The sequence below is a fragment of the Polypterus senegalus genome, chromosome 13 (assembly GCF_016835505.1).
Source record: "Polypterus senegalus isolate Bchr_013 chromosome 13, ASM1683550v1, whole genome shotgun sequence".
Taxonomy (NCBI): domain Eukaryota; kingdom Metazoa; phylum Chordata; class Cladistia; order Polypteriformes; family Polypteridae; genus Polypterus; species Polypterus senegalus.
The window spans coordinates 136,798,513-136,813,246 of NC_053166.1; the positions used below are offsets into that span (position 1 = coordinate 136,798,513).

General features: G+C 36.0%; 1 protein-coding gene across 2 annotated transcripts in view; it reads right to left on the reverse strand.

Annotated features, from left to right (window-relative positions):
• Positions 1-5,062: 5,062 nt before the first annotated feature.
• Positions 5,063-14,734, reverse strand: part of LOC120542140 (amiloride-sensitive sodium channel subunit gamma-2-like) — a 34,201-nt gene continuing 24,529 nt past the window's right edge. Inside the window, exons 7-13 of one of the 2 annotated variants that reach the window (XM_039774322.1) lie at positions 13,268-13,366; positions 11,762-11,879; positions 10,062-10,140; positions 9,926-9,983; positions 8,519-8,580; positions 6,567-6,642; positions 5,063-5,622 (exon numbers count right to left, since the gene is read on the reverse strand). In XM_039774322.1, the coding sequence (XP_039630256.1) occupies positions 5,182-5,622; positions 6,567-6,642; positions 8,519-8,580; positions 9,926-9,983; positions 10,062-10,140; positions 11,762-11,879; positions 13,268-13,366 (933 nt within the window). In that variant the 3' untranslated portion in view covers positions 5,063-5,181. The remainder of the gene's footprint in view (positions 5,623-6,566; positions 6,643-8,518; positions 8,581-9,925; positions 9,984-10,061; positions 10,141-11,761; positions 11,880-13,267; positions 13,367-14,734) is intronic. The other variant, XM_039774321.1, reaches the window with a different exon arrangement.

Below are 14,734 nucleotides of genomic sequence, written 5' to 3' on the forward strand. Positions count from 1 at the left end.
CCATGATTGACAGGACCCTGCTCGGTGCCCATCTCTCTGCCACGAATGTTAAACTGTCCAGCTTCATTCCTACAATAGAGCCTGCCTTCCTCACCAGTTTGTCAAGGCGTGAGGCGTCCTTCTTCTTTATGCTGTCTCCACAGCACACCACTGCGTAGAAGAGGGCACTCGCCACAACCATCTGGTAGAACATCTGCAGCATCTTATTGCAGATGTTGAAGGACGCCAGCCTTCTAAGGAAGTATAGTCGGCTCTGACCTTTCTTACACAGAGCATCAGTATTGGCAGTCCAGTCCAATTGATCATCCAGCTGCACTCCCAGTTATTTATAGGTCTGTACCCTCTACACACAGTCTTCTCTGATGATCACGTGGTCCATGAGGGGCCTGGGTCTCCTAAAATCCACCACCAGTTCCTTGGTCTTGCTGGTGTTCAGGTGTAAGTGGTTTGAGTCGCACTGTGTAACAAAGTTCTTCATTAGCTTCCTATACTCCTCCTCCTGATATTATATTAGAAGTAATAAGATTTGTGACTTGTCAGTCAGTTCCACTTTTGTAAGCTTTAACAGTTTAACAAATCTGTAATTTGTTTTATTGTGTACCTTAGTTTGGCTTGCTGTGTATTAGTGTCACGAATGTGAGAATTTGTGAGCGTGTCCACCTTAGGATGTCAATTTTCTCAGAACTTGTGTAAAACAGGTTGATTGTGTAGTAATACCCTGTCAGCCGGTGTTGTTGTTTTACTTTGTTACAAACTGAAATTGCATAATTTTATCTCCCAAAACAGTTTCTACTTTGTAGCTTACATTATATTTTAATCACTATTTTTCACAAAGTTGTCTTGGAAAAGTAAGGGGGTCCACATTTTAGATAGATTTATGTACTATGTATTAGTAGGTACCCACACCTCCCACATTCCATTCCCACAATTTATTTTATTTTTGCAGTGGCTGTAATAAAGCAATTTAAAAAGTTATTACAAATTTCATTTAGAGAGCTGGTTTATTTGTCACTAGTGTGTGATAGTAACACGATCGTGGATGCCACTGCCCAGCCTGCCCCTAGGATCTAGTTAGGAATAATTTACTAAGAGTTATGCTAGACAGGAGGGGCACAACTCAGGGCGCTGCACAGGGGCCTTCAGCAAGGTGGCTACGCCAGTGGGCCAGATCCCATTCAAAAACAATTGTAATAAGTAGTTCATGTTGGGCAGTTAATAAAGTTTATTGATTTATATAAAAAGAAGTAGGAGGTACAATTAGGGGGGAAGGTAGAAGGGAATAGCAGTGTTCTTGAGTAGCTCAGTGCTGTATCTCCACCGTTGTATTATAAAAGAAATAAAATACAATTGGCAAGTAGTCCACAAACTGGGGTGACCATCTGTGTGTACCTTCCCACAAATCGAGGACTCTGTCTGCTATGCAATCGAGGTCACTCAAGGGCCAAAAGAACTGACACTGGATTCTGGTAAGAAGAATAGTGAACTCCCTCCACCTGCTTATACATAATCATTCATTCCCTTTGTGTTCAAACGATTTAACAGACCTGCCTGACACTGAGCTGAAAAGGGACCCCTCACAAAAAGAACTTTAAAGGCTTCTCAGGCTTGGCACCCTGTAGTCAAAGTGCCTTTCTCTTGTTAAAAGTCCTACAACAGTGCTCCTTGAGCCATGGCTGCCACTTGTTTCGCCCAGTAATGGACTAGTTACAGTGTACCTGAGATAGTATGTTACTAACTAGCTGCAGATCAAGGTCAGATGTTGTAGAGCACAACAGTCCTACTAGTACATTACTCCTTCCACCAATCTAATGACCGCTGGCTTAAATCACCAAGGGAGACCACACCCCCACAAGTTGTTTTATTTTTATATAAGATGCTCATAGAGTTTAAACATATGTGTGTGACTGTGACACTCTTGGGCCTATGGGGTCTGGTAATGGTGTAACCCATTTCCTAGTTACGTAGATAATACAGAAGTGTTTACAGTTGCATGTCATTAGTTATGTGTCCAGCTTTTCCTAATAACCAAATTACTAACAACAATTTATTTCTGGTATAACACAAAATCATATAAGAAATGCCATACTGGGCTTTAACAGACAGTTTTTTGACATTCACAAGGAGCATAAAACGCCTAGTCAGAGGTGGAGTAATATTTGTAACAAATATCTCATCGCAGAGTAAACTTCACAGTACAGTACAATCCTTATATTGTACATATTTTGAGAGATCTCATATCAGATTTGGAGAACACTTGCAAACATTCCCCTCCACGACACCTTGAAGGAATTGAGCGTAAAAAGAAACTCCCAGAATCTTTAAATGTGGATTTAATGAACGGGAGACAGAGTGATTTCTCATTTGGATATACTGACTCTATCTTTTAACTGAAGATTAATGGTTAAATGTTGTTGAATCATATTTTCCTATTTTGTATATTACACACTATAAATATTTCCATGTATTGCTTGTCTTTTTCTGTGACATCATGCAATATATTTGATTCAATATTATACCACATTTCAGTCCAAATATAAATATAAAATAGGGTTTCCATATTCATATTGCACATTTGTGCTGTTTCATGTCTGTGACAGCCTGTCTGATGTGTGCGGTCTAAATTGCTATGCAACGTTTCTCCCCTTCTTTGGCTCCAAAGATCAAACTTCAGTTGCACTTTCTCTTTAATCTTAGTATTTGTCTAGTTTCCATCTCTTTGGTATACTAGAACAATGCTTAACCCTAAAGTTAGTCTCGTTTCTGAAGTGAAGTCTGAAGGTCAGCACTGGATTATCCCCAGCTGATGTGGCCAGATGACTGCTGTATTAGACGGTTAGGAAAATGGATATGAGTTTGAATTTTAAGACTTTCTTCAATGTTTTCATTACTAGTATTCATTTTAAAGATTTTTTTGTTGTTATTACTGATTACAAAATCATAAGGGTGACTGTATTTACAAAGATCTTAAGTCCCCTGCAAAGTAACGTTTTCTAATGATAAAGTCAAACTCAGGTTCACTTCGGAAGGCCAAAGCCAGATACACAGATACTCAGGAATAATTTTGTGAACATGCATAAAAATGAAATTGTTAGGATTAGGACCAGCTCATTATTATAGTATTTGTGTAGTAACTGACGGATGTTGCTGAAGCCCTGAACTGCAAGGTGAAAAAAGTAGGGCACTGACAAATATTTATTATTTTCCCTTTTCTTGAACTAACCCTTAAGTCACACCCTATCACTCACACCATATTTCTTCATTAGTTTAATCTCTCCCCTAATGATGCCTCCTTTAGGTTCTGCAGTTCAAGAGTAATTATGTTCCAAATTCTTTTCAAATATATATTTGACTCTACTAAGGAGTTCCTGCCAAACAAGGTCCTGCAATCTTAAATAGTTTTTCAGGCAGCAAGAAAGGAGCAAATAATTTTTTTTCTTCATATAGATAATCAATTATATAATTATGTATAGCTTTGTATGTTTGTTATGTCTTTACAATGCCTAATAAATAAATAAACATTATTGGTATTTACAAAGTAGACAGATCATTAAATACTGACAGTGTATCAAAAGACATGGCAATGAATGAAAATATACATATTGTCAAAAAGCATGATGTGGATTCTGAATTCAAATTTTTAGCAATGATATATACATAGGTTCAGTGAAATGCTTACTTTTATGAGAGATACAGTAGGATAATAGCTAACCTTGTTTCCTCACCAGACATTACCAAACGTTCTGTTGTCCTAATCACACTGTGAATATGTGAATACATACATTTTTTAAGGAATTCTGATTTGGCTTGGGCACTACTTTTTTTTGTGAATGCAGTTGATTGATGGATTTGCAATCTGTGCAGTCTGGTTCTTGCCTTGCACCTAATGATGTTGGATAAGGGTTGGCTCTCCAGGACCCTGTAGCAGAAATATGAAAATCTTTGCTATTTTAATTTCTAAATAGAACCCTTTTGACACCTCAACTGAATTTCACAGCAAAATATCATCCAACTTTTTGTAAAAGATACATTTTCTTCAGTCTGTTAGTATTAAGTAAAAGTTTATACAAGTTCATTTGGCCGGTAGTGCTGCTGCCTTATAGATTTAGCATACTGGGATCCAGTCCTCAGTATGGAGTTTGCATATTCTCTGTATCTATCTGGGTTTTACTCCCATATCCTCAAAGACGTGTTGGTTAGTTTAACTCCCATTTCCAAAGTGACCCTGTGGGAGTATGTGTGAGAGTGATCCCTGTGATGGACAGGCATCCTTTCCAGGGCTGTTTTCGTCTTTGTGTCCAGTTCTGATAGGTGTGACGGTGTAGGTTGACTCCACGCTTACTGGTGTTTCCAGGAACCTCTTGAACTCGTAACGTAGGATAAGTCATGTACTGAGATGAGTTGGTCAAATCAGGGCACACACAGTCAGGATGGGGTTGGTGCAAAAATGTCAAGTGCTTTTATTAAAAACAAAGTGTTTCAAAGTGCAGTGCAAGTTCTGCAATAAATAGATAATTAATTAAACCATGATAGTTGTGGAGGTTAAAATGTTCAATAAATAATCCACTAAATACAGGGATAAAATAATTGCAGGAATCTGTACATCCATGTAAAATAAACACAAACCTCTCCTGCTTGCCAGTCCACCAGCATCTGTAGGGCTTCCTGCTGAATCTCACGTTCGTCTCCTTCAGCCAGTCCGTCAGCATCAAGAGGGACATGCTATACAACAGGGCCACTCCAACTCATCTGCATTGTTCTAAGTTTTTGGGATAGACTCTGGACACCTGCGATACTACATTGGATTAAGTGGGTCTAAGATTGTTTTATTTTTCCTACATATTAAACTCCTTCTTTATGTGGTAGCACTAAATAAACTAAATCAGAGTTGCTGGAAAAAATACTTAAATGTGACAAGAAAACAAGCAAGTTCTATTTTGACAGTGGACTGGTCAGGTACTGCATCCAGGTGTCAAGATTTGGAATATTCTACAATTATCTGTTCCTCCAACATTTCACATATAACGAAAATAATGTTAACTTACTCAATAAATCAGAACAGCTATTTGTCAACTGTACATCAGTGTAAAGCATTTATTGAAGGAAAAAGCTAATGGCCTGCAAGTGCCTTTATGGTTACAAAATATTAAATACGAGACAAATTTTCATTCAATGCTTCAGTAGTTACATGATAAGAAATGGATTTTCTTTTCTTCTTCTTTGACTTATGGTCATTGTATTGCCATGCACAGTGCTGTCATCTATTGGAGTAATTGTATCATGCTCATCTTCATCATTCATGTGGGAAAAGACATTATGTATCCTTAGTGTGTTGTAGTTTGGTGGAGGGGTCTTGGGAACTTCAAGGAGATTGGGCTGAGGGAGCCGCAGGGCGGTATTGAATGTGGGTGGGTCTTCATCTACAGGAATGCCACCAGAGACAGTTGGAAGTACGGGTCTCTGCTGTCTTTCCCGATATCTGCTCTGACAACGCCTTATGATCTGGCGAACAAGAATCCAAGGTGCATCCAAGAAGAAAACCTCAATGATTTCAATGACACAGACTATAGAGCAGCTAAGCCAGAGTCCAAGTTGCCCTCCAACATTGGATAATAATGTCACAATCTGTTTGGAAACAGAAATGGTTAGAGCATCTTACAAACAGAGCAACAATAACCAGGAAGAAATATCTATCATTATGGTGCAAGCAAGAAACCAAACCTGGACAGCATGCTATTCCATCACATTTACATTTATTTATTTAGCTGACGCCTTTATCCAAGGCAGCTTACAACATTTATGATCAAATTGGCTACATGTCTTTTGGTTTTCGAACTGGAGCACTGGCAGGTCAAGTGACTTGCTCCTGGTCACACAGTGTCAGTAGCGGGATTTGAACCCACAACCTCATTGTTTGAAGTTCAAAGCCATCTTAGCATACACTCACACCCACACTTGCATTGAACAAATATACAGTAACTAAGTAAGCTGATAGGCACAGATGTGGGAATAAACCGAAATATATAGTACAGGGATAAGACAAGCATAAACTCTGGAAGAATTATATACTGTGAACAGTAACTGGTCAAAGAATCTACCTTGAGTATTAAGAGCTGTGAAACAGTAATACCACTGTGGTATATTTTTATATAAATACACCAGTTTTAGCAGAATGGGGTACAAGGAAGGAATCCTGTCTGATTCAGTCAATTACATGGCACACATAGACACTCACTTAAACTGTAACAATTTATTTGTCAATTAACTCATCCCAAACATCTTTGAAATGTTATAGGTAAGCCAGAGGTCCTAAAGAGAAACAAACAAAACACCAAGACAACGTGCAAACTTCACACAGGTGGTGAATAGGATGAGATTCAAACCCAGAACTCTGGAGTTGCCCCACCATGTTACCCCATATTAAATATAGGAGAAATTTAAAGACATCTTTTTAAAAATTAATTCAAAATTATTTTCACTGTAAGTTGATTATTACATTAAATTAACTGAACTGGAGAACATTGGAAATGCAAAAAATCAATGAATTTCACATCAACCTTCAAACTTACATTGTTAAGTGGACTTTCTGTAATTGTCTTCAAGTTCAAGTCTTTATAGAAAATTGAAAATTTAGCAAAATTCTCCCTAAAATGGTAAGATGGTAAAATCAGTCATTATAATGGTTACACCAGAATGCCAAGTTAAATCAACATTACATTCACATGACCCCGTTACAAAGCTAGATATGAATTATACAGAAGAGTTTCTAATAGCAAAAGGAGAACTGTTAATATAGCTGGTGTGGACAAGTAGGTACAACTGTGGGCATGAAGTATTAGCCATGGGACCTGCTTGAAGTCCCAGTGCCCTATTTTCCATGCCTTGGTTGCTATATCTTTTTATCTTTCATTTAATCTTTATTGAATATGATATTCATGATTAACCTGTATTACAGATATTTATGCACATTTTGTTCAATTAGAGTAGAAGTAGGTTCAGTGTATTGCCTTACACAGTAATTTGGAGGCAGGTATTAAACTGCCAGTCTTCTGGTTTAAAATTCATTGCCCTGGCTGCTGCAGCACACTTCCTTCCTCCAAAACTGAGATTCTAGGTTTCTTCTGGTTACTGACTTTTAAAATGTATGTATCACAGGCTGATACTGCCAGGAGGAAGCATAATCTGGTGACTTCATGCTTTTCTGGACAAATCTTGATCTGAGTTGCATGAGTATTCTCGTGTCCTACTAGGTGATATGTATAGCAGTGTTGCATGCATGTTAGTTAATAGAAGAAAAAAGCCCACTAGTAGGAAGGCAGTGTAGTCACACACTTGAAAAAAACAACTCCTTTGCAAGAGTTAGAAGCAAGTGCACTTCAATGTTTTAAATAAGGAAGACACTCATCACTTAGACCAGCAGCTCAAGATATGTCATTCAGCACACATAGGCAGTCAAGATATTTTTTTTATCATTGTTTAATGTTTTTTTTGCATAATGTAAGATGTATAAAAGATGTTTAAGTGAAGTATCATGATCGTCAATGAGGATATGTATACAATACTTAGGTTAATACTGGATTTTTCTATATTTTGTTTCAAAATTAATTTTATTCAAGTGATTTTGTGTTTAGTATTGTGCATTGTATCTGAAGACACTTTGGTATGTTACTGCATATTCATCGGTTAAGACACCTTCTTATTTAAGATGAAGGGTATTTACTGCTTACCCTCCATCTTAAATAAGGCAGGTACCCTCCTGTCAATATTTTACTTTCAAAAATAAATACTCTAAAAACTAAACAATTCAAGTTCAAATTTATTGTACAAAATTATTTTTTTGTGAATTTTTGGGACTGATCACTTTTAAGCACAATATTTGTTTCACCCTTTAAATTTTGCATATTGATCATCATTTGTCTTGAGGTTCAGTATTTGTTTAGTGTGTTCTTATTTTTACCAAAAAATATTAGAAAATACTATCAGCGATTTTCTCCTTTCAAAGAAGGTCACTCTTGCTGTTCAAATAAAGCACAATGTTTCTGGTGCACTTCCTACCAATGACTGCCAGTGTGACATGAGTGGGTCATTTAACATTTCATTTACTCATACTTGTGTATGTACCGTAAATAAAAAAATGTATATTTTTGCAATATATTTGTGATTTGTAAGTTGTTTTCTTTAAAAAGCCAGCTAAATAAATCTCACTAGTCTACTAGACGTTGTGGTTTAGCAATTAGACTTTACCAAAAAACTCTGACATTCACTTCTGTCTGCTATCCCCTGTTTTCCTTAATCTGTCAGGGTTTCAACTGTACTAATACAGAAATAAATATATTCACTTGTGTTTTTTACATCACGGATAAATGTTAGATACATATTTTTTTATAAATTTGTAAGCAATTCCTAAAAATGCAAAATTTACATTGTGTTTACTTGTTTGAGGATGTTTTGTTTAACGTCAGAAGAGGCATACAGTCTTAAAAGATAAATCATACATTTCTATTATAAATCTGCAACTCACTTGCTAATGTTTTGCTTCTTTTTAAGTCCATTTCCAAGCCCTAAAGTCTGAAGGACCCACTTCTGTAAGCAAGAAGGAAGAAGTAAATTAGAAAAAGCAAAAAGAGGTACATTTCAAAATACATTTTGTGAACAACAAGGGTGAGAGATGTGATTGGCCTTTCTGGTGGTAAATCTGTAAGCTCCTGGCTAAACAATAAAGAAATTTTAAGGGCAGAATTAGTTGTATTTTAGAAGTAAATGGCTGTAATTATTTTCAGTCTTCCCTTAGTTTGTCTTTCATACTTTCCTAATCCAGAGTGGCTGGAGAGTTGGATCTTAAACTGTCAAAATTAGGTGCAAGGCAGGAAACAACCTTGCACAAAGCACATAGCCATCATGGTGTATCTTCACACCAAATTTCCCTTACACAGGGCCAATTTACAGTCCCTGATTAGACTAACAGATAAATTATTTGGATGGGAAAGAAAAAACTAGAGTACTCAAAAAAACCCACACAGAACACAAAGTCAAAATCTCCTTAGAGACACTTTTATCATTCAATGGAAGCAGTAACATATATATATATATATATATATATATATATATGGTTGGATAATGGATGGATATATATATATACCAACCACACGTGTTACCTGGTAGGTAACCACCCATACAATCAGATTATGATTCAGACTACGAATACTATGAATGTAATTACCCCGATCTCTAGGCTGTCAAATAAACGAACCACACGCTGTGGCGCAATGTAAAGAGCATTTGCCTCTAACTCTGATGTCCAAGGTTTAATCCCCGGTGAGGAGTGTGTACACCTGATGAGCCCAAAATAAAACACGTGTCACATACTCTTTGCATTATTTGACATAACAATATATATATATATATATTTTTTTTTTGTTGGTAAATATTTCAGATTCACTTTTTTCCCCTTCCATATTACAGGAGGAAACTGGACTTTAAGACTGTAACTGGTTTAGGGGGATGAATAAATATGACAGCTAAGAAGAAAGCTGTGGGACTATATGTTGATGGTAAGGTCTCTTTTGGTGTAAAGTGTCAAATGCAGGGCCAATTGTTCACCATGTATCAGGGTCCTTTTGTCATTTAAATATTGATCACTGTCTCCCCAGAGTATTGCATGACTTTCTTCATGACCAACAACAACCTCGCCTACTGATAAGAACTATTCCACCACCAATTGCCTTCGTCTTTTGTATGGTCAAAGAACTTTCTCAGTACATCACAGCTCTCTGAGGTGTGAAGCTTATGATTTTGAACCTCGCACTTGTCAGCAAGTGAGACCATTATCATTAACTTGATAACTGCAGAATTTTCTATTTTTATGCAGCCTAAACAACAAATTAACATTTAACACGCAATTCACAGTAACAAAGTCAGATGCTCTCACCTCAGAGTTTACTGATGGCCACTGTGCCACACTTTCTGTCAAGATCCATTCTTTAGTACTGTAACAAAAATATGCTTTTGGTATATTACTTTTGTTACAATGTGAATATATTTATTGTAGTCTGGAAAACACTTACTGGCATGTTCCTTTACATGTTTTCTGACAATTCAGCTCCTCTTGCAGAAACTTTGCATGTAGTTTGGAATAGCAGACCACTAAAACAGAGATATACACACTAAGAGATGGGGTGACTAGGTGAGTATATATGGAAATAACTGGTTAAGCACACACATTTACTACAGATCTACAGTACAAGGATATAGTGCTTGATCATTAAACATGTTTCTAATGTCAAGCAGCATGACTGCCAACATGGAATATATTTTTCCCATTCTAATGCAGGATCATCATGCTGCATTCCTGGAAGTTTGCAGTAGGTGCTTCCAGTATTATGTTATCAAAAACACTTCCTTAATTTATACTCTTTGTTTATTCTCCTAGGCTCATTTAGACAATTTAAATTAGGAATGTCAAATTCAACACCTACATGAGTGCTGTTCTGCTGAGCTAGATAGGTGGGCCACAAAACAATAAGACAAGGAGATGAAGGTTATAAAATTCAGAAAACAGCCTAAGGTCAAAAACAAAGTTTCATCTTAACTGCCAGAGTCCAATCTGCAAAATTAAAGTCCTGACTCCTTGATAAGTATTTTGAATAGTAAACACATGCAAATGGTTTTAGAATTGAATCCAGAAACCATATAACACAGCTTCTTACACAAGTTCCAAAAACAAAAAGCCACTAAATGTCAGTGCCCACAGTTCAAAATGATGCACGGAATTGTACCAAAATATACTTAAATAAAGTTAAAAATGTAATAATATTCTTAAAATAATAATAAATCAAGAAAGCACATATCAAAATCACTTGTACAATACATAGAAACCACATTAACAACAGTTGTAATAGTAAATGGATTTTACTTTTTTTATTTATTTTTTTTTACTAGAGGCCATTTCACATGTTGCTAATAAGTCAGGTCAGAAATATTCGGCAGTTTGACATTTGCATTTAATTTCATAAAAGTTTGCCCCAATACTATAAATACTCCAAAATGCAGATTTATTTCTCACAACTAGAAATGAATTATATGTTCATTAATCTGTTTGAATACATCTACATTCTTAGCCTGATGGTTTCTTTAGATGATCAATGGGAATTACAGTCTCGTCTAACAGCCCTGTGTCCAAGGCAGGAATGCAGGATCAGATTCCTATTGTAGGATATATACATAAATCCACAATGACTTATATCACATAAATAGAGTCTCAATTATACTAAAATGCATGAGTTTGGGGTGCAGGAGGAAATAAGAAAACACAGAAAAATTTTTTGTGTACAATGGGAGAATATGCAAACGTCACATAGAGAGTGACCAAGGTTTGAAAACAGGTTCTCTGAATCTGTGAGGAAACATCATGCCACGTGCACTTGTCTGTATATACAGTAAGGTGACTGAATTGTAAAAAAAAGCATTATTTGTATAGAAATATATTTAATGACCATGTTGGCAGGTGAGTCACAATACATATCTGCAATATGTGCTAAAATAAAACTTAATAAGTGTATGTTTTTTATTTTAAAATATTCTTTATTTTACAAACAAAAAAGTTAAGCAGCATTATGTGCTGATTTAAATAACAGGTAAACAAGAAGAAAAAATAATTAAAACATGAAATAAATGCTTGGCTAAAGCAAAAAGCCAATGGTTACTAAGGCCCACCAAGTTTAACACTCCTGGCTGAAATGGACTTGTGATCTTAATGTATACTTACTCCAGTCTGGGAAAGCATTATAGTTGCAGTATTGTGCTTCGGCAGGCAGTGGGTAGTGAAAATGAGCACAGCCACATTGTAAAGTCATTTCCTTCTGAAAGCAGGAATGAAGACACACCTGCACAAAGACATGGAAGAGATAAAATCTTAAAACACTACATTCACGAGTAATGTGTTGCCTTTTTCTGCTTAAGTGAAATTTGTGTTGCTTGTTACACTTTATACAATTAGCCATGACTCTTGGAAAGCTACACTATACAGTATGAAATTATTTTCTTAGTTATTTGTTCATTCATTGCTAACCCTGTCTAATCTATTTAAAGGTCATGTGGGGTCCATTGCTCTTCTGACAACAAATCTGTGCACCAGACTGTTGCAGGGCACACTCACTCACACACATTCACTCATTTAAGACTTATTTAGTACTGGCAATTAATACAAATATCTTTGTGATGTGATGGGGAAAACAAAAAGACCTAGAGCAAAATACATGCAGATATAGGAAGAATAAGCAAACTCTATTTAGACATTGGCCAGTCGAGGGGTTCATATCCTTGACTGTGGATATAGGGGCAGCAGCATTGAACAGTTGACTTTACTGTAGGTGTTTATGTCAGTTAATGTAATTTTTAATTTTGCAATGCTTGCACTGAAGATCAACAGCTATTGCCAGAAGACTGTTAATTTCATTGACCAATTTAACTACCTATTTTGGCCTAAATATATTATAAATGAAAATTATTCGATTTGTGTGTGAACCTGATTCAATATCTGCTGTATATTCTCTACTTTCAGATTCATTTCAATGTAGAATTTCAGAATGATACTATTACTAAATTCAATACCAGCTTTTGCCATTTCATATTTTCATCTTGATATTTCATATACAAAATACAGAGACATCTTGAAAAAAATGCTTGTTAGATTTTATAATTTAAATTCACGCTATCAGGCCCTTAAAATGGCCTTCTTTTCAATACTTTCACACTATTGCCAAAATAAGCACACTATAATGGTGTAGGTTCAGGTAGCAAAAGGATATTCCCTTTCTCCATTTTTCAGCTTTTCTTTGTAGAGTGTAACTATATACTGTTTCCAGAAGGGTGGTCCTTTTTGACTGTTTTCAAGCCTTAAGGTGGTGTTGCTTTATTCTGATTTAGTGCGATTTTGAGGAAAATACACTTCTTCCCAGTTATTTTATGTATCCTTTATCTTAGTTAACTTTTTCTCCAACATGAAGATTTTCAGTTGTCTATATTCCCTAAGGTGGCATCCTCCAAGCTAACAGTTGTTTTGGGAGCCAATATCTTGTAGCTATTACAGAATATATAACAATACATTACAGGATTAGACTCTACTTAACGTGTTAAAGACAACAACCCTCCATTTACAGTATCTATCCATTCAGTGTCAGAACCTACTCATTCCAATTAAGGGTTGCAGAAGACAATACCCATTTCAACTCAATTCAATTCAACTCACATCATGTTATAGGTTGTTAAATACCTGGAGTGAGTATGTTTTATTATACAGATTATTGACGGAAACATCAGTGCCATCTTCTGTGCAGCTGCTGTATGGTTCACCAAGCTTGTGGGATTCCATCTGAAAAGCAAAATAAGAGCATTTATTCTACAATATTAGAAGACTTTTGGAGTTGAGTAAAATCATATTAATTCTTTGGGAGTTTTATTTAATTAATTATGTCTCTTTGTCTTCATGCCTTCTGGCACAATGAGCTCACGTGTAATATGGGGATAGGATTTCAGAGCTGTACAATGGCTTTCACCTCCAGCAGTATTCTCTCACTCTTTCACACCATCAAAAATAGAAAAGGGATTTTGCTTTTTTGTTTTTTTCTGTGTTGGCATATTAAAAGTTGAAATACTCAAGGTGCCTTGAATTTCACCATTAAGGTACCTGTATTCATAATTTATTTTCTAAATAATTAGTGGTATGAGTTAACGACTTAACATTATATTTTGATCGAACATTTTGCGGTCATCCCTACCTCATACACAATCAACATAATTTACATCTGTCTATTTTCCACGCTCTTGGTTTATTTATAAGGTTGCAAGAAAAATGTTGCATTATGTTTGGAAGAATTTAAAGGTCAGAAAATTATGCTAAAGGTTTAGCTTGTAAGTAAAAGTGTTAGATGTTTGACAATAGCGATTCCATATTTGATTTAGAATGAGAGACAATTTCATTAGACCTGGAAAATACTTGCCATTGTAATGTACTAGTGAACTCAGAGAATAGTGAAATTTGTGAAGATGGTTTATTGAGACAACTAGGTTGAGGAATTGTAGGGATCCTTGTTTATGTATTTCTAGTGTTGAGTTTGGATGAGGGTTGGGTGAGAGTTGGAAAAAAAGGTAACTAAATTGCTTTTTCTATTTAAAGATTTTAGGGAGGATCATGAGATGAATATTATTATACTTGAACCTTCCTGTTTTCCTACCATCAAATAAAATGTCACGTTCAACTGCAATCTCTTTTCTCAGTGTCAGCATATATCTGACTCTGGTCCTAATAGTGAATTCCTTTAGATAATACATAAATGTAATACATTTTCTGTACTTAACATGCTTATCCTGTACATGGAGCTGTCAATACTCATAAGACAGAGAGCTGTCCTTGTTGGGATGCCAGTCAATCAAAGGGAATACCTTGGCCATACAGTGGCACCACTCAATTTAGGTGAGTGTCTTTATACCTAGAAATGATCGAACTCTTCCCAGGTAAACTATGTGAGCATACATAGGACTTGACTACTGCATACATGACAATTCCATCTTTCTTTATTTTCTCAGAGGATATCCACATGAGACATATTGAGTATGTGTCCATATAGAAGGCTAGTATTTCACAAATCCACCCATCATGATCTGTCCATTTTGTGAGTGCTCAAGGTCAGTTTATTATAGCACACACAGAAACCGGTATTTCCTCAGTATGGTATAGTCC